This window comes from Fistularia commersonii, chromosome 17, assembly GCF_037954325.1.
Source record: "Fistularia commersonii isolate RoL2024-O1a breed Wild chromosome 17, RoL_Fcom_v1.0, whole genome shotgun sequence".
Classification (NCBI taxonomy): Eukaryota; Metazoa; Chordata; class Actinopteri; order Syngnathiformes; family Fistulariidae; genus Fistularia; species Fistularia commersonii.
Window position 1 is genome coordinate 2,057,715 of NC_141300.1, and position 20,033 is coordinate 2,077,747.

The window sequence follows — 20,033 nt, forward strand, 5'->3', positions numbered from 1 at the left end:
GCGAACGCACGGCGGCGTGCACAACCCGTGTTTCCCGCGCACGGCGGCGTCCCCCCACCCCCACCCCCCACATTCCGAAAAAGCAGAGGAGTTCGCGCATGCGCTCTGGGGAGAGGAGTGGGGTCCGGAGCTGCAGGTGGAACCACAGGGCGAGAAGGTCGAGGAGCGTGGAAGGACGTCCACCCATGAGCTGTAGCTCCAGGAGACCCTCCTGGATGTCCAGGCAGAAGGAGGCTTTATCTTGAGGTGGAGCTGGTTCTGTTTATATGCCTAGGTTTCACACTTCTGGAGATCTTCTCCTACCAACCTGGAGTTCCCTGGAGGTCCACGCCTCTTCGCGGTGCCAACAAGCAAAGCCACTCGAGGGACCATCAACACCTCCACCTCCACAGGATTTTATTTTTGTTTGAAATCCGAAAAAAGAGGTCCAACATCTGCAGGACTTCTGCTGTTCTTTATTCTTAGCGATCGGATACATGGAGTTAAAAAACAACACGCAGGTGAGAAGAAGTCATAAAAAAAAAAAAAAAAGACAAATCCGAGGAGACAGTACAACGTAAAACACAGGAGGGAACTTCATCTTCGGCTTCTTTTTCGCGTATTTTTGTTTTAAATTAAAGTAATGGGACTACCTGGGCGTCTGCCGAGCAGAACTAACCCGAGATTGTCGCTACAGGTCTGACTTTTACTGAGGTTGGCATGAGGAGAAACGGCGGAACCGGAGGAGCGGACCCGGATCGGACCGCCAGGAGGCCGCTCCGTTAAGTGCTGTGTGCAAAATAGACGGTAAAAGAAGAAGAACGGCTCCGGGGCGTTGGTAAACAGAGGCACGTCGAGAAGGCATCGTAGCTCACATTGACGGTAACAGGAACAGCAGTGAATTAAAACCAGAACCTTCATATGACCTTCAGAGAACCTCCTCACGGGACGACCTTACACTTTTCAGATTAATCATTACTGAACCATCGATCTTTGGTTTTCTTCTACTGGCACTTAAAACAGAGGGGATGTGAGGAGGAGGAGCTGCCTAATAGTCTCCCCCACAAACCCCGACAGTAAAATTCGATTTTCCCCACGACTTGGGTCGCTTGCACGGGGATGCAATGAGAAGCGGGAAACGGGAATTCAAGTGTTCGCGTTTTTGAGCGTGGAGCGGCGGCGGGGTGAGAACTGAGGACCGGGAAGAGCTCCGAGAGGAGCTCCGGGCGACCGCCGCCGTCGTCGTCCACGGGCGGGGGGCGGGGCTAGAGGCACTCGGACAGCACCTCGCGCGTAGGCAGCGACGGGTAGATGGTGGGCGTGCACGTGCACTCGTCGTTGAGGTGGGACAGCTGGACTTTGAGCTTCTCCACCTCGTAGTTGTGCAGGTACTCCTGGACCAGGTAGCGCTCCCTCTTCACCCGGGCTCTGACTTCGGAGGGGACGTCCGGAATCATCCACGCCATGAAGAACTTGACCAGAAACACCACGTGCTTTGGGAGGTCGGAGAACATGGGAGAACATGCTCAGTTCTTCTAAAACGACAGACGGAGAGAAGATGCGAGGCTAGGAAGCCTGTCCCGTTACCTCCATGACGATGACGAAGGCCAGCTTGGCGGCCAGGATGTGCCAGAACTGCATGGTGTGCATGTACTGCCTCTCGTGGCCCGGAGGGTAGCGGTAATCACGATACCTGGGAACAACACACGGGATTGGAGCTCAGAAAGGAGCTACCCGATACAAATAAAACCACCAATGGGTTTATAAATTGATGTTTTCGCACGTAATGTTTGAAAACGCATGAATAACTGAGTGAAGTGCATGTGGAGATCAGCTCGGTACTTTCTGACTGGTGGGTTAGGGCGACATCTAGTGGCCGAAACGGGAACTGCAGCCGGTCGAATCCCTGTTTGGAAGCTGCTTTTGTAGGAAATGTGAGTTTTGAACAACCAGAGATGTGGATTTTGCTTCCAGCAGGTGTCCTGTGGTCCATTCAGAGTCCTGGCATGTCAGCTAGACTGTTATTTGACGTGTTTACCACTAATTTTGCACGATCACTCGATTGTCTATTTTATCCTCGTTGGTCTCAATCCATTCGCATCATGTTTTTTTTTTGTTTATTTTTGTCATCGCTACTGTCACTCCGTTCATGTTCCTATCCTTGTTGCTGTCATTGCGGTCTTCTATTTCCAGCCTTGCTGTTTTTATTTCCATTTCGTTGTCCATTCTTATCCTTGATGTTGTTGTTGTTCACTCTGCTGTCTATCAATTGTGGATGTCTTTTCTCTATTTATTGATATTATAACGTTACGCTGCTCTGACAAAAGAATTTCCCCTATGGGGAACAATAAGGTTTATCTTATCTTCTGAACACACACACACACACACATACACACACCTGCAGGTTGTGATGGAGCTGTTGAACCAGGAGGGGTTCTCGCCGTCCTCGGGCTGGTTGGCCAGGGGGAACTCGGAGATGTTGAAGACGGACAGGCTGTTGTTGATGTAGCCCTCCATGGTCATGTTGGGCTGGTAGCCGTACATGTAGACCAGGCGAGGGATCATGTCGGAGGTGAAGGCCACGATGAAGGCCTGTGAGCGAGAGAAGTATCGGAGATAAACCCTCGAGCGGGAGCTTTACCGGTGGATTTTCGGAGCAGGTCCAGCGAAGAGTCGGGTCACACTGCTTTTGGGTCGCGCCCCGCCGGCCGTCGCCACTCACGTTGGTAACCACGGAGAGGATGGCGATGCCGCTGAGGATCTCCTCCCAGGCTCCGATGCTGTGGGCCTTGGCCGCCACGGGCCGCCTGAACTGCGTGGTGAGCTTCCAGGCGTCCACCCTCACCTCGATGATGTTGTTGATGAGCGCCAGCAGCGGCGCCAGCGGGAAGGAGGCGACGAACAGCGTGATGAATCCAAACTGGATCACTGGGGGGCGAGTAGAAGGGGACGGTGGGCCGCCTGGAGGATCTACCTACCTCCTCGATCAGGAGCGGTCATCTCCATGTTTCACATTTTTCTTACCCATTTCCAGGTACTCGTAGAAGAGGCCCAGCGGTCCGAAGGCCTGCAGGTCGTGGTCCTGCTCCCAGCGGCTGTACAGGCTCTCCGGGTGGCTCCGTGCTCTCCGGCTCCCCCACCAGTTCATCAGCCACCTGGGAGACGCAGTAAAGGAGGACTTTTTATTTTCAAGCGCGGTGATTTTATGAAGCGACGACAGAAACGTGGATTTTGTCGAATGCTTTCAGCGCCGGCGATTTAAAGCTCCGCGCCTGGACGGGTTTTGTTTTTCTAAGCAAACCTAAACAGGAGATGGAACCCAGGTCAGTTCCTCCGTGTCGGACGGCGCCGATCCTCAGCGAGAAACTGATGTTTCCAGAAGCTCGATGTAACGTGGTGAGAGGCGCTCTGCTGGAGGACAGGCTGCAGCCTTCAGAGGCCGCGTGTGCAGGATAAACCTGACTTAGGAGCTGAGCTCGTAAATCAATTTGCTTATATAGCACGTTAAATTTCTCCATTGCAATGAACGGAAACGCTTTCAATCTGTCACAGCCCCGGTTTTGTTACGTGTTTCGAAGATGGGATGAAAAGGAGACGGGCTCTCATTCATCTGCTGCTTTATCCTTAACTTACAGGCTCCACTCTACAATGCTATGCTAAATGCTTTGATGACACTCACGACGCCTCCTCCAAATCCCCGTAAACATCTCCCGCCTTGTCACAGACGACGCTCTGATGATTATCTCTGGACGAGCTAGTGGCGGCGGCAAGTCTAACGGTCTTTAAACGTCACCTCAAGGACAGAGGCGGCCATAATGGTGTCAAACGCTCATCCTGCTTCTAATCAGATCTGGGGTCAGTGTGTGGGTTTTCTCTGTCACGCTGGTTCCTCTGCCCCGACCGTGTTACACTCGTCGGACAGCGTGTCCCGATGGTGAGACAATTCTGATAGCTTATCCAGCGTTTTGCACGCGCCTGGAGCCGACCCTGAAGGAGGCCACGAGAACCACGTGAGAGGCGCATGTTTAGTCTTCGCTCCTTTCGTCTGAACAAACAACTCCATATGTGGAGCATTCTGGAGAGAATTCATGTATATCTACATGGGAAGGGAAAGAGAAACATCAGTGTGAGAAGGCCAGAGATGGTCAGTTGCAGGGGAGGAACCGGCCACGTCTCTATTCGTTTCTTTTTGCGACCGATAAATTCTGCTTTCTATTCGGAGATAAAGGAGGCGGAGGATGTTAAGCGCTTGGGATCTACAGTCCAGAGCCATGGAGAATTTGGAAAAGAGGTGGAGAAATGGGTTCAAGAAGGTTGGGAATGGGTGGAGAAAAGTGTCGGGGGGGGAATCAACCAGAATGAAAGGTGCGGAAGGTGGTGGTGAGACCGGAGGTGCTGTAGGGGTCGGAGACAGTGGCATTCAGGATGGAGAGGATCAGGAATGAGTCCACCAGAGGGACAGCACGAGGTAGATGTTTTGGATCAGTCATGGACAGAGGAGCGATGGTGAACATACGGGTAGAAGCACGCTGAGGTTGGACCGGCCAGACAGGAGGTCTAGAGGAAGATCGGTGAGAAGATATATGGATGTAGCGAAGGAGAACATGGAGCTTGGTGGGGATAGAGAGAGAATGGGGCTCACCGAGCCTCTTAGAGAAGACCAGCCTGTGCAGGAAGTCATCCGAGGTTAAAACCTCCACCAAACGGCGCGGCGTTGAGATACTCACGGCACCAGCGCCTCCTGGATGTTTCCCCACACCTGTTTGCCGGTCATCACGATCACCAGCTGGGTGGTGAGCTCGATCAGGCAGCCCCCGGGGTCACACTGCCGGGCAGAGGGAAGGTCAGGCTCGGACCGTCACCGTCAACAGAGTCACATCTCCGGCTCTGGTACCTCTTCGTTCCTCAGTTTGCTCCCTTCCCCGAACATGTAGGTGTATTGCCCTGGGCGGCCGACGAATTTGCCCTTGAAGAAGGCCACGTAGAAGCAGGAGGAGTAGTAGTTGACGAACTGGAAGAGGAACATCTTCACCGTCAGCTTGTTCTCGTACTCCAGGTGGGTCTTCGGGATCTCTGCCGAGAGGAACGGGCGGCGTTCGGATGAGAGGTTAGTTAGAAAACGGCCTCGGCGATGGAAGGCGGGCGAACGCGGCCTCACCCATGTCGGTGATCCAGACGGCCACCCGCTCGTACATGAGGTTGAGGATCATGATGATGATGAAGTTGATGCAGGAGGCGGTGACGGAGGTGGCCAGCTGCGGCGTGATGTACGGGCCCACCACCTCCAGCTGGGCGGTGGGGCTGTCCTTCATGATGCTGGCGAAGGCCGCGTACACCGCCAGGCGGTACACGATCACGCCGATGATGCAGGCGATGATGAGGGAGATCTTTCAGAGCCGAGAGAGGACAGCGAGGTGAGAGACACCTGCAGAATAAAACCCTATCGCCGCTCACAAAAACTCGACACCACGCGAGCGGCGGCGGGGGTGGCGGGGATGACGAAGCGGCGGAAGCGTAAAGACAGGCGTGCCCTTCGAAATAAAAGTCTATGCTCACCGAAAACAGGACAGTGGCTCCGGACAGACACGTACGTGCACACTTGCTGGTTATGGGTAAGTAAGGCTCCATTTCCTATGTTGTAAGCAAGCAAAGCAGGGACAAAGGAGTCAGTAAACGTTTGTTACACCCCGAGAAGAAGCTCCACGGGGCTTTCGGTTTCCTCTTGCCACCGCCGGCCTCCGTTCTGCAGGCTGCCGCCATCACCTGACCTGTAATGTGATATACAGCGCTCGCTCGCCATATATTTTTATATGTTTAGCATTTCCCTTATGTTTGTGGTAAAATAAGCATTTTCTAAGGTGGCAAGCGACCTGAACCTCTGATTCGTCAGCGACCGTCGCTCTGCATCTCCTGTGAGCCACCAAAGACCTTTAGCGGCTTGCCGAAGAATGCGACCCCAACACGCTTCGTTTGCAAATACGATCGAGCGAGGCCTGACGGGTTGTAAAAGTTATGCCTAGGGAGAAGATGCTACACCACCTTCAGAGGTGCTGGAACACTCTTCCTAGCCGTGCAGTACATTCGACATCGTCATCGATACTGCACAGCTAGTTGTTGTAGCTTCATTTGAGTTTTATATGTTGTTAAAATGAAGTATGTTTAAGAGGGTAGGAAGTGTTTACAATTGTGTGGAGGGTCATGAAGTTTTAAAATATGTATATAACTTCTTCTGCTCCTTTGGGCTTTCCCCTTCAGTGAATTAACCGTCTCTAGCTAACCCTATTCTTTCTATCCTCCTCTCTCACACCAACCAACTTCATATCCTCTTTCATTACGTCCATAAATTTTCCTCATTGGTCTTTCTCTAGACCTCTTGCCGGGCAGCTTCACCTTCAGCAACCTTCGACCCAACCTTTTAGCCATGAACACAGGAACGTTCATGTCCAAACCCTCTCAGTCATCACGTTGTCTGGGTCATACATGTCCGGCACCCCTGTGACAAATTCTTCTTTTCCTTTCAGCTTTTCCCTTCATGGGTCGCCACAGCAAATCAACCCTCTCCGTCTAACCCTATTCTCTGGATCCTGCTCGCTCACACCGACTAACTTCATAACCTTTCTCGCTATGTCCATAAGTCTTCTCTTTGGTCCAATTCCAGCATGTGTTTAACAATATATTCACTATCCCTCCTTTGTCCATGATCCAACCATCTCAGTCTGGCTTCTCTGACCTTCTCTCCAAAACATCTAACATGTGCTGTCCCTCTGATGGACTCTTTCCTGATCCTTCCAAAGAAAACCTCAACATCTTCATCTCTGCCACCTCCAGCGCCGCCTCCTGTCTTTTCATCAATTTAAATGCATAATATTATGCATAGATGATAGAATAAAAATACGGCGGTGGATTTTTGTTGATGGCTGATTCTGGAACCTGACCCCCGCGATCAACGAGGGACCACTGTATCTTTCACTGAGCAGACGGCGTCAGGAGAGCATGGATCGAGACCACGCGCCTGCAAAAAGAAGACCGAGCAGTCCGAGAGGAAACTGCCCGCCTCAAGAGTCTCTGCAGGGAGGGTGTTATTCACGCAGACGGCCCCACGCCGGACCAGCTCTTACCCAGAGGATGACCGTGGCCCAGCACAACAACACTTTCCCCAAGAGATCTGTGGCTGTCCTGTTAAGAACCCACTCCGGCTCCTACGGATGGGTGGGACGTGTTACAGCAGCCGGTCGGGTTTGCGTGGGTCCAGTGCGGCCCTGTCATTACCCCAAGCCCAGATCTTTAAAATCATCAAAGAGGAGAACTTCCCCTCGGTGATCCACAATCCTCCCCGATCCCACTACATGTGCGGCAGAGCAGAACCATCTGGGTCGTTAAAACGTTCTCCGCGAGCGCGCAGTCACCTGAGTGACACGGTTCATCCTGCGGTTGGTGCACTTGGTCTCGTACTCCGGGCGGAGCTGCAGCTGCTGCTGCTCCTCCTCGAAGTCCACCAGGTCCCACTCGTACTCCAGACGGGCCTGCCGCCGTTTCCACAGCTCCAGGAACAGCGTCACTGCACGAAAGCGACAACATCTATGAGACGAGTTGGCTTGGCGGCTTTGCTTTAAGAGGTGGACATTTAGCCTTCTGCTGTCCACCTGCTGATGCACCACGCTCAGATAAGCACTTCCAACTTGACATCTTCAACGTTTGGTTTCCTGATATTTGTAAATATGCAGTGCTCGTGTATCAATAAAATGTGCCGCTAATAAAAATGCACTTTATAAATAAATGATGTATAAAACAATAATATGGCGGTGCCAAACGCTTGTCCCCCTTGCTCCTAATTAGATCCTCGGATCTCCGAAAACTCCTAAGTTGATGCACTCGGAAGTTCAGGTTCCACTGTGCGCTCTTTTTGTAATTCTGAGCCAATGTTCAAGTCATTACCTGCACATTGACGTTGTTTGAATGTCTACTCTCAGGTATTTCCAGGTCATTCCTTATCGTTCTCAAAGCAACCAATTTTACAGTGTTTTCTCGTTACGCTGAGAACCAAGACGTTTTCCCTGAAAACCCGCAAGTACGAGGTGGATGAAACCCGGCCGGGTGGCAGCAGAGGGAGGATGTGACTCACCCCAGATCCCCATGAATATGGCGAAAAACACCGTCCCCACGTTGTCGAACAGATGGGACTGCTCACAGAAAGAGAAATACGGGAAAATAAGCGGGATTCTAAAAATAACAACTCTTGACCCGCAGAAAGGACGCTCACCCAAGAAAAGTTGCACGTCGTGCTGAGCTTCCAGTAGCCGCACTTCTTGTCGCAGAGCGGACACATGACGATTTTGCCGCCGATTTCCTCGTTGCAGATTTCCTTACTGGAACAACAAAGAGATGAACATCGTGACGGGATGGACCAAGCTGCAGCGGCTCCTACCACAGCAAACTAAAGCCGCTTTCACAGTCTAGGAACTTTCTGTAGATCCCGGAAACTTCTCAGCAGCAAGACAAGTTCATTGGTGCATTGGGATAGCAGAGGAACCAAGGGCCGTGGACCTCCGGCTAATAGAATGATTTTAGTGCCGAATCTGAATCAAGGTTCCATAGGAACTCAAAGGTAATTGGTGGAACTCATAAGCCCATTACCAGATACAGTGGAACCTCGCTACTTCACGGTCCGGCTTTCACGCCATCGCTACTTTGCGGATCTTTTTTTTTTTTTTTTTTTTGGTTTTTGTGATTTATCGTTCTTTAGCGCTTTTTTTGCAGTATCTGAAACATTTTTTTGTGATGAAATACCCATATTCCAGCCTAAGAAAAAAAAAATACGGTAAAAAAATAGCAAAATTAAACTAAAATTCATTTCATAAAATAAGTATGATACGATATCTCCTTTGCTGGCACGCATTCTCGGAGGAGATGGCTTCTCCAACACGACTCAACGTGAGCCGCAAAAAGTGAGGGTACACTTTACTTCACGCTGAATGCAGAGCGCCATTTTATTTGCGACAAAATGGAGAGAAGCAGCAAGAAATGGAGTGACGAAGAGGTCCAAGGTCTTCTGGCCTGCTACACCAGAGGGGTATCAAGGGCTCGCATAGGAACATTTTTCACACGGCAAAACAGTGTAGGAAGAAGATATTTTGCTTCAACCCATCTGATTGTCCATGTTCATTATTCTTGGAACGCTGTGGCGGCTTCCACCTCTATGTTGTCCATGGCGACTTGTTGGGTAAAGTGGACAGTTGAGTAAATTGTCCACAAAGCCAGCAGGACTTTGACAGCGGTTGTGTGCATGGACAGATTTAGACCCTGATCATGCTAGCTCAGTATTTGCTTTAGAATCATTACATCCTGCAGATAAATGGGCACCACATGTACACCGGAGTGCTTTGGGGCTGTTGTGGTGTAATTTAATGACTTTTGAATCAGACATAAGGACTCTGAACTCCCATCTTACTGTGGTCACTGAGGTGATTACAGTTGAGGACTCTCTGAATCTCACCTCCACTCGTTGTTGTCGTAGGTCAGGAATCCGTAGATGAAACAAAGTGTCCCGACGACTGCGGCAAACAGCAGCATCTCAGTGTAGAACCCCAGCCATGCAAAATAAATACCTATCTTCTCCCCGTAGTACTTCCTGTTGAAGGGGATGACACGATTATTATTCATCCATTCATAATCTAGACCGACATCCAACTACCGTCATTTCCAGACTATAAGCTACTACTTTTTTTTTTTTCCACACTTAGAACACTGCGGCTTAAACAACAACGCTGCTACTTTATGTATTTTCTGGGCTAACAAGCTTCATGCCCCCAAAACATTTAGCCTCGTCACATCGGACCGATGAAATGAGCGAGAAATTCTGAGGACGTTCAATTCTGACACCGAAGAAGACGACTTCAACGGTTTTCGTGCACAAGAGGACGCCCGAGATAGCGATAGCTGGAGCAGGAAAAAGCTGGGATAGAAAACGCATGCACTTTTCCTTGCTATTTATTATCAATCTTTTTCATCAGCCGTGTGACTGGCCCTGTTCGGAAAAAAGCATTTCCAGTACGTATTTGTGGATGTTACCCCTATGTATTTAATTAAAGGTTAAAAAAAATGTAAATTTATCATGCTACAACGTGGACACGTGCGGCTTATAGACATAGACTTATTTAGCTATTTGTAGCCGGGGCGGCTTATATTCAGGAGCGCTCAATAGTCCGGAAATTACAGTAGTCAATTCAGAGTCCTCAATAAACCTGCTGGCTGTTTTTGGAGCTACGGAAAGAAAATGTGAAGAATCAGAAGAGAAAGAATTTCCCCATAAGTTCAGAACCAGGAAGCTTCTTGTCCAGAGGTGAGGGACTCCCCCTCCCAGGGATTACCTTATCAGGTTGAGGGGCTGCTCCTTGAAGAAACACAAGAATCCGGCCCAGTACTTGTACAGATTGTAGCGCTCGCTTTCGCAGTTGGCATCCCTCGATCTTGTCCAATACCTACACTGCGTGCGCACAAAAACACATCTTTTTTTAAATATTTTTAGTGCGCTGCTTCGTTTTCTGCTACTGGATACTAGAGTTCCCTTCAGTATCGATATCTATCTGGCAGAGACGGCATCAAACGAAGCTTACGTCGTGCAGCGGGAAGGCAGCGGAGTAGGTGCCGTTGTTGAGGAGCCTTTTGATGCCCTTCTTGTCTTTGTCCCCGCACGAGTCGCCGATATAGGAACAACGGGAGAGGATGTAGAAGACCTTTGGCAAGAAGACACACACAGGGGTTACTCTGCTCGCTAGAGCACCACAGTCCAACCGTTTCGCAACGGACGTAAAACAGGCGCCGTCCTTACGATCCTGTTGCGTGTGGACGGGGGGAAGAAGGTGTCCCTGTCGTCGATGAGGAAGAAGTCGGATTTGCTCTTGCTGAAGGGGGCGGTGAAGTAGTCCGGCTCCGGGTGCATGACGTGGTCCGGCAGCCGGAACGGGGTGGAGAGCCAGTTCATGGGCATCTCGCTGTGCTCGGGGATGTCGTTGGCTTTGAACGGGACCTTGATCTTCAGCACGTCCGCGTACGTGGCCAGCACTTCCCACGGCGCGTGGATCTTCACGAAATAAGTTTTCCCATCATCCGACTCCTGGCGGTCCAGAGGCGGAAGAAGCATTTTTAGAAAAAAGAAACACCAACACCTCACTGTGCGACAATCAAATCTGTGATTGAAGGGGAGGAGGTCTTACTGCTTTATCTTCTGTCTCCAGCTCCAGACCCACGCTCTCCAGATTGGCCTCATATACCTTCCTCCTCTCCTTCAGAGGAAGAAAAAAAAAAACCAATGTGCATCTTCTGTGTCACGCCGGTTCCCTCCCCCTGTGCCGCCGCTGTGAAACAATGACAACATTCACTCCTGCCACCTGAGCAGCGTGAAAGATCCTTAAGTATCCAGAGGGACGTCAGGTGAGTCGGGGGGATTTACGTACCAAAATGAGAAGGTCATGGACGGATTGAATACCACAGGAAGTCGCCTGAATGGGTTCTCTGCGGCCCTCTTGTGGCCACAGACTGGCATAAATATTTTAAATGAATTTACATTGAAAAAATAATCCGTTTATGATCAATGAAATATTTTATTAAAGTAACAATAAAAGCACTTTTAATAATTGATGAATGCACTTTATAAAATGTTACATTTGAACCTTTTTCATATTCCACTGATGAGATTGTATTTCCTCCAGGGTCTCTTTTGTCATGACTCATCACTGTATCTCACCAGACGTGAGTAACATCCGGGAAAATCTGCGCTTCCTGAGTGACACACACATGTTAACAAACTCACACACACTCCATTGTGGAAGAACAGCCGCGGCCACCTGCCACATACCCTTGCGTTTATAACGGCCGGGTGTGAAGACTGACGGCCCACTAGAGTGGGCGGGCGACCGGGGTCGAGCCCTCATACTGCAGAAGCTGAATGAACCCGCTGGAGTTGTGGGCGGACGTTGGCGAGAAGTGACCTTCTCAGAAAAATCCAAAAGAGGATTATCTGTGCAGTCTATGAACAACAGTCACCTGCAGGTCAAACCTCAGAACAGATCTGTGGTATTTAGGGAATGCAGCCATTCCCACTGACCTCGGGGGGAGAATGGCTTTCCTGTAAGAGCCATTTTTCACTACATAATCCAAGAACAGTCGCCCTTTCTTTCCTCCAGTGTGGTATTTTCAGATTTCAAGACATTCGGTCCGACTCTGCGATTCAAACACCTTACCTGCTTCTTCTCGCCATCTTTGTCGTCGGTGTAAGACAGGACAAAGTCGATCCGCCGCACCCCGTCACGGAAGAACACGGAGTCTTTGCTCTGCTGCTTTTTGTCGATCTGGCGGGAGACAGAGCGGCGGCGACGTTAGGAACGGGCCTGCGTGAGGGATCGGCGCTTGGACGCTTTGAAAAACAGCAGATGGGCCGCAGCGAGCACATCACATCACATCAGTTGTCAGGTCTTGTTTCCACTCCAAACACAAACCCAGCCCTAGAGCTATTACATGCTGCTCAGGTTTCACACAGGATGGGCAGTATAGCGGCAAAATCTAATCTAAGCTGCGTCCAGGCCTGGGCCTTTTAGAAGGGAGAAAAAAAAAACCCTGGACTATTGAAAACCCGGTTAGTCCAAACTCACACGTAAGCGGGTAAGAATACTGACTCGTCATGCAAATAATGTATTTCCTCTCATCAGAAATGATCAAAGAAATCCCAGTCTTGTCATTGTTTTGAGTAGTTTCCTGCTGGTATTTCAGGCCAGGAGTGTGTTTTGCAGTGAGAAGATACAGGAGTCCACGCTACCACATTATCACAAGACCATGACTTACATGTTAATGTTCCCATAGCGTTACCTAGGTAATAAACACAGTTAGAGTTCAATAATAAATAGTAAATATCGACACAGCGGCTCCTTCTTTAAGGACCGGTGCTGCAGGCCTTGTGTACGGGCTGCACCGGGGATGCACGGGCTTCAATGAGAGACGGAGCCGTGTGCCGACTTCAGCTGTTCTGGGAGCTAAAAATAACCCCGGGCTCCGTCCCGATGTCAACGCCGCACATCCCCACCGCCGCCGCCGCCGCCGCCACCACTGCAGGTCAGGACTGCAGAGAACTCGAGCGTCCTGCACGGCGACCCGTCTCAGCCACCGCGCTGGGCGGAGAGCAATTTACCTCCATGGCCCACTCCCTCATCATCAGGAAGGCCGGCCGTCTGATGAAATCTGCCTGTGTCCGGGGAGCACCGCCTCACCCTGAGTTCACAGCTTCTTGTCCTACGCTGTTGCAGCCCCGAGCAGCTCCATGCAGACCCCCCTTCCCCTCCGCCTGTCCCACCGGCACCACGCAGGACAAGCCCTCACTCGCTCAGACAGCCAGCCGGCAGAGGAAGGAGGCGGGAGCGGAACCAGGAGTCTGCTGAAAGATGACATCAGCAGAGGAGGTTGTGCAGCCGTTGGCGGCGAGCTCGCCAAACTAATAAGAGCACAGCAAAAACCCACAGAGAGGCGGGCTGGGTGGGCATCACGGTCCTCTCCTCAGGAAGACAGGCTCGGATTAAAAAGCCACTCGACTCGACACGGCGAACGCGTCTGACGAGCCGGTGGAGGAGAGGCCCGGGAAATCAACCTCCGTCACACAGCCCGAGGGCGTTCGGAGCGCTCCTGTGTGGAGCAGAGCCAGGAGGCCAAGCTTAAAACAAACACGGTTCTCTCGCAAACCATCACGTGTGCCCGGGTTTAACCTTCTCGTGTTTTCTTATCCGCAAATTATGTACGTTCCCGTATGAACCCCCCCCTCAGACATCAGCCCGGGCTGACCATGGCCACGGTGGCTGCTGTCTCTGTGCAGAAACTCTCTAATTTGCTGTAATTACAGATGGTCCATATGGAGCGCTCACTGGACGCGCCTGGCCCGCCTTCGCTCAGCGGAGCTGCGACGGCTGTATACGTATACCGCTAAGCCCTAACCACCGGGCGATGTCTCTCATCTTAATGAAGGAGGGGTTTGGCGCGAATATTACTTTCAAAGCCTTTCTATTTCTGAAGAGAACCTTGAAAACTGCGTTTCATGCTACACGTTCGGCAGCTGTCCACATCTCCACGCCCGCTCTTCAGATGTTGACGTCCCGTGACGTCGCAAATAAACTATAATGTCAAGTGAGGTTTTTACGTTCGCGGCCCATCTGACAGGTCCACCAGGCTTCATTTTGTATTCCCATGGCTTTGCTTTTTTTTCCTCCCCCTTGCCCTCCCCTCGTGTTCTACAGAACGTTTGCTGTCACTTTACCTAAAATACAGGACAGACTCAAATACTTTCTGCCCCTCCCCTGCGCTCTGTTATTATCATGTGTGGGGTTTGTGTGGATTTCTTAAACCATGCAAAGTTAACCTAAACTAGATGTTGAATGAGACATGGGGAATGGCAAAAGACAGGCAGAGCAGGTTAAACTGTGGGTAATTAAACTATCCTGATTCCCAAACGTGTGTGTGCAAACACACATGCAAACCGCCAGCAGGTGTGTATGTGTGCACACGCAGGTGAGCCCTTTCTCTAATCACGCCCTGACACCAGCTTGTTTGTTCCTGCTCGTCAGCCGAGCGAACGGTCATCACAGGTGAGAAAAGGGAAAGAGCTTTTTCCATTTCTAATGGACTCTTACGATGCATCAGCTGGAAGTTCATGCCGGCGTGTTCCCATTAGCCCTTGCGCAAAGAACGAGCCGCAATACCTATCCTTAGTTCAGCGCTAAGAGGAGTGTATTGATTTTCAACATAATGCACAAAGCTGCATCCTCTCACTGTCCGGCCCTGGGCACACATCCCCCATGTCAGAAAACAGAAAGGCAATCAGGCGGCAGACATACTCCGCGGGGAGTTGCATCACATCACAAAAGCCTGTTTTACCATGCCATACCCTCGCACGAAACTTCAGGAATAGCCCCCGCTTTCTCGAGAACTGTGGAAAAACCGGGGTAGAGAGTGAGGTCACGGGGAGCCTCGAGTATCACAGCGCTCCATACTATATAGATCCATGCTTCAAAAAAAAAAAAAAAAAAAAAAAAAGCACTGCATGACAAGCGTCACGTGTGCGAGACGCAGATCTTGCCCAGGTTAAACTGAGCTGGGGGGGTTCAGGTGGGGTTCACGCGCACACACACACACACACACACACATACACAGCGAGCCCTGGACCGGTGTCTTACCCCCGTCAGAGCACCGATTCGCTCCAAAGGTTGAGTCTCAAACTGAGGACTGTCACTGTGGTCAGACGTGGCCAGCGAAGCCTGGCTGGCATTGAGAGACTCACAAGAGTCAACACACACTTTGGGCCGGAGGACAGACTTGAATTCAGCGAGGGAGGGGGACAAGAGGGATCGGGGTTAACTGTGAACAAACTGACAAGAAGGAGCAGGGTTCCGTTGGAGAACGTTGCTCAGACTTCAAGCTTCATTTCTGTCTTGGATAAATTCAAATTACCAGTGATACAAACCCACAAAACCATAAACAACCAATGACTGCTGTGAAATTATTATTCCTGAAAGTTCGTCACAAAAGCAAAGCAAGGCTCTTTGTGCTCTTTATGCAAAAAGGCGACATTTCCTTTCTGTCTGCATCCAGAGATCAGCTAACTTTGCTAATGTCCTCAGCACCGTCACTAAACTTTACTTGATTATGGAAATGCTGTTCCTTCTACCGAAGATGATAAAACACACCGACATGTATCTGGAAGGCGAGGTAGATGTACGGCAACGTGTATAATCCACTTTTTTTCCAGCCCTGCTGATATTGTGCTGTTGCTCCTTACCTCCGATTGGCCGTGGAGGGTTCCTGCGCTTGCCGACGTGTGCTGGTGGTACCCATTGATATCATCTGGCAGGGAGAAGCACAGGACAACAAAGAGGGTTTGAAGAATAAAAAAAATGAACCTTAGGTTGCAACGGTTGCAATATAGTGAGAGAACAAAGAGATACCCTGGAGAGGTTTTTCGGTCGGGGGGGGGAGTTTGTTGGCGGTGCAATTTACTTTTGTGTTGTGAGAACAGCTGCCAAAAGAGAAGAGACGTGCTACGCCGGCTGCTGTTGTGGTCTATATTTGTGCACCACTTGGACACCCCCTCCCCTCCCATGAGCCAGAGAGCATGACTTAACGGGATTTCGGTGAGGGTGCTGCCAGGGCTCCTCCACCACAGGAAGGGTCGGCACGGTGGATTTACACAGGCAAATGTCCCGACAAGAAAATCGCTGAGTATTGTCTGTGTCTTCCGGGTGAAAAACAAGTCAAAAGCTGTTTCAGCTTCTCTGGGCCATGTTTTTAAATAGAACCAGTCTAATTGACGGTCTGGGGTTATATTTAGACCAGGCTGAACCCAGAAAGCGTGCTCACGCTGACCTGAAACAAGCAGTGGAACCTTATGAAACGTAAACCCTGTCTATTATTACAAGAACGAGTCTTAAGGATCTGAAATCCACCCAGCTCTGGAACCCAGGTCTGTGGCGCTCCGCCGCATTTTCTCAGATTCAATCCCGGCTTTTCTCAAGAAGCCTCCGCTGCGCCAGGCAAACAGAGCCACGCAGTAATAATGTAAAGCACTGTTCTGCATAAAGGCCGATTTCATTTCCAGGAAAATCGTGTCGCTGCCAGCGCATTGAAGGCGAGGGTGGAGAGATTTCATCCGTCACTGCAAATGTAGAGCAGTATAATCAAATGTAGATTCTCAGAAAACACAGAGGCACTCTTTATAGCTCTTATTATGTCAGGGTAACGATACATCAGCCTTGGATTCCTAACCTCCCTTAAATGTCGGTTAGCAAACTCAGGGCGCTGACTTTGAGCCAATCTGCTGCATTGTATTCCACACTAAATTCCACCCGCGACTCGCAAAAGCGCCTGTTTCTGCTGGAGCGCCGAGCCTCGGCTCCTCGGCTCCTTGGCCGGGGAGGGTCGCCTCCACAGTTGGAGGCTTTGTTGGAGAGGGCGAGCAGCTGATCGCAGCACGGGCGCCACAAGGCCGCATTTGTCTCTGTCTCATCGCAAGCCGCCCCACGCAGAGACAGCGAGGGCACATTTCCTCTTTGTCAGTGACACACCGATCGTTTTTTCTTTGTGGTCAAATGACAAGAACAGTCTCCCGACCGGTACATCTGAAACCAAACAGCTACAGTTTTCATTCTGACAGAATGTAGGTTTTTTCTGCCTTCCTGTAGCAGGAAGCTGTAGATCTGATGCTTTTTTTCTATTTGCAATTCTATACTAAAACTAAAATCTAGAGGGGTGCGATGCGAGCATCCACAAGACATCCAAGGGATGTCCCAAGTCCCTGGCTTTTTTGTGTTTCCAAGCTCCCAGCGTGTTGTTTTTCCCAGGATGGGGAACTTCAAGATGTTATTTCTACAGGCTGATCTGTTGGTATCAGGAGTGGAAGTGAAGAGGAGCCTGTGAGTGTGAAATGTGGAGCACTGAGATAAGACTAACTACTGAGTAGTTCTTCTCCAGCACTTAGACGCACAGAGCAGTGTGAGGACTTTGACTTTAATTCTAACACTTTAAATGGCATCAGATAAAACCAGACCTTTTCTCTGGTTTCTACAGAGAAGGGTTTCTGTCCATAAATGGACAAAGGGCAGTCGTCTGTCTCCTAGGTGAGGTAAATTCAGGCAGAAGCAAAGCAGGACTAAAGGTCTACGGCTGCTGGACGGAGTGTGTGTGTGTGTGTGTGTGTGTGTGTGTGTGTGTGTGTGTGTGTGAGAGAGAGAGTGTGTGGTTTCCAGTGAGTAGGCCAGCTGTCAGGATCTGACTGTAAACTCACAGTTTCCATGGACCAAGCCTGTAGGAACAGTCATCTCCACAAAGACTAAACACTTATTAAACATCTCACATCCCTGTGCTCCTGGGATGAGGACCTGGATGAGCTCAGAGCTTCTCGGGCAAGGAATAATTCATCCGACTTTGTTGTTTTGTTGAAAAATCTGGTGCGTTTGACTTCAGGTGAACGGCCATGGATGCAGGGCAGGAGCTGAGTCACACACACACACACACACACACACACACACACACACACACACACACACACACACACACACACACACACACACACACACAAACAGAGGCCGAAGTAGTTACTCACCATTATAAGAGTCGGACGGACTCATCTCGATCAGGCTGTCCGCTCCCGTTCTCCCCGTTATCCGGTGCATGCTGAGCCGCTAAGAGTCGCGTCGTCCTCCCCCGGCGACCGAACTCTTCCGCTGCGCTCCCTCTGACTGCGACGGCTCCTCCAAGACTTTCTCGGTGCCGCGATACCCTCCGCCCCCTCCCCCGGTGACCGCTGCCCGGCTCTGGGCGGCACATCCCTCCTGCCCACAGGGAGGTGCCGTGTCGGGTGGGAGTGGCGCCGCTCCGGGGCCCAATAGCCGGAGCCCGCGGTGCTGAGATTCCTCCCGGTCACTCTCAGAGTGAACCCGGCGGATAGCTCTCCTCCAAGTTATACTTCGCTGGTCCCCTTTTAGGTAGAGTGACTAAACAAGTAGCAAAAATCATATCAACGAAAATATAATATCAGAGAAGTTCTCATTTAAATATGTATTTTTCTATTCATTGATCCATCTAATGAGCTGGCAATACAGCTAGCCAAAAAGTAGCAAAATTCAAGCTAGCTATCCAGGTAGCAAGTTTCGAGCTAGCCTTCTAGGTAGCTAAAACGCGACATGCTATCACGGTTAGTAGCTAAATACACAGCGAGCTAGCTAGCTAGGTTGCTACACAGCGAGCTAGCTGTCTGCCTGTGTCTGATGGCTCTCAGCCACCCAAATTCTTAAAGTTCTTATTGAAGAGTTTCACCTCTCATCCGAGAAGTGTCTTCAAGTAGAAAAATTGAGTTCAGTTGCTACGATAAGATTTTACGATTAGCTATCGGGCGATATACCAAGCCAGCTACCTAAATATCTACCTAGCTTATCAACTAGCTATACGCATACGCACATATATAGACAACCTCCATGAAAAAACAATAAAAATACGCTATTCAAGCAGGACGAGTGAAATATAAGTGAAAGTTGTTGAATTATTCACTCCTTGTCTATGCTCGAGTGTTTCCTTACGACGGGATGAGATGCTGTGAAGTAAGCTAATTAATCAATATTCTGACTCCAATCAATAAACTATTTTGCCAACCCCTTAAAACTGGAGGTACATAATTGTTTATTTGAATGATCCAGTCCCGTTTTATTTGGAGTGCCCAAACAAGTAGCAAAAATGATATCAACGAAACTATAATATCGAGAGAAGTTCTCATTAAAAATATTTATTTTTCTATTCATCCATCCATCCGTCAGCTGGCTATACAGCTAGCTATCGAGGTAGCTAGTTTCAAGCTAGCCTTTTAGGGAGGTAAAATGCGACATGCTATCACAGTTAGTTGCTAAATGACAAGCTAGCTATCTAGGTAGCTACGCAGTGAGCTAGCTGTCCGCCGGTGTCCGATGGCTATCAGTCACCAAGTCATTATCAATTATAACGTGACACAATACTCTAACTCCATCAATAAACTATTTTGCCACCCCCTTAAATTCTGCAGGTAACATTAAATTCATATTTCAATGATTCAACATTGAGGAGTAAATTGAAGCAAATGACCCCCTCATATGTACCTACATACACACATTACATTACATTACATTGCATTTGGCAGACGCTTTTATCCAAAGCGACTTACAATAGAGGACATAGGGACTGCAAATACACCATGCACAGGAAATATACAGAACAGTAGCGGGCTGTTGGGTTACACAAGCTTGGGTTAGTGAGGGTTTTTTTTGTTTGTTTGTTTGTTTCCACACAGGGTGGAAACGGTACTAAGTGCTGTTCTTTGTCAAAATGTGATCGTTGTTGTTTGTCAAATTTTAGCCTTAAAAATTACCAAATTAAATAGTAGAAAATGCACCAAACAAACATATTTCTGAAGTGTGTTCCAAGCGTTGCTGAGCAACCCCTATCGCTCCCCTAACACTGCTCAGGAGATGCCTCCTTCATCCACAGTAGTTTAAATGCAG

At 49.8% G+C, this 20,033-nt stretch overlaps 1 protein-coding gene across 5 annotated transcripts; it reads right to left on the reverse strand.

Annotated features, from left to right (window-relative positions):
* Positions 1 to 435: 435 nt before the first annotated feature.
* ano5a (anoctamin 5a) lies at positions 436 to 18,295 on the reverse strand. 5 transcript variants are annotated; one of them, XM_086162852.1, is made up of 22 exons: positions 18,110 to 18,295; positions 15,791 to 15,855; positions 15,189 to 15,326; positions 14,900 to 14,941; positions 12,219 to 12,326; positions 11,193 to 11,261; positions 10,808 to 11,092; positions 10,593 to 10,712; positions 10,347 to 10,462; positions 9,473 to 9,607; positions 8,240 to 8,345; positions 8,102 to 8,159; positions 7,386 to 7,537; positions 5,536 to 5,610; positions 5,138 to 5,366; positions 4,874 to 5,052; positions 4,707 to 4,804; positions 3,004 to 3,134; positions 2,702 to 2,907; positions 2,378 to 2,571; positions 1,567 to 1,672; positions 436 to 1,472 (listed from the first exon to the last, which is right to left on the reverse strand). In XM_086162852.1, the coding sequence occupies exons 1-22, from the start codon at positions 18,177 to 18,179 to the stop codon at positions 1,245 to 1,247; spliced, it is 2,910 nt and encodes a 969-aa protein (XP_086018978.1). In that variant the 5' UTR covers positions 18,180 to 18,295; the 3' UTR covers positions 436 to 1,244. The 5 variants fall into 5 exon arrangements, with proteins under 5 accessions (XP_086018978.1, XP_086018977.1, XP_086018980.1 ...); XM_086162851.1 differs by lacking the exon at positions 5,536 to 5,610 and adding an exon at positions 7,098 to 7,178; XM_086162854.1 differs by lacking the exons at positions 14,900 to 14,941; positions 15,189 to 15,326 and having other exon boundaries at positions 18,110 to 18,294.
* Between the last annotated feature and the right edge of the window lie 1,738 nt (positions 18,296 to 20,033).

Bases quoted from the DNA above. Each gene is read 5' to 3' on its own strand.
- ano5a (XM_086162851.1), bottom strand. From the start codon at position 18,179: ATGCACCGGATAACGGGGAGAACGGGAGCGGACAGCCTGATCGAGATG. The intron at 11,093-11,192 runs GTAAGACCTCCT...CTGGACCGCCAG, and splicing joins TGGAGACAGAAGATAAAGCA to GAGTCGGATGATGGGAAAAC. The intron at 3,135-4,706 runs GTGAGTATCTCA...TGCGTCTCCCAG, and splicing joins ATCCAGGAGGCGCTGGTGCC to GTGGCTGATGAACTGGTGGG.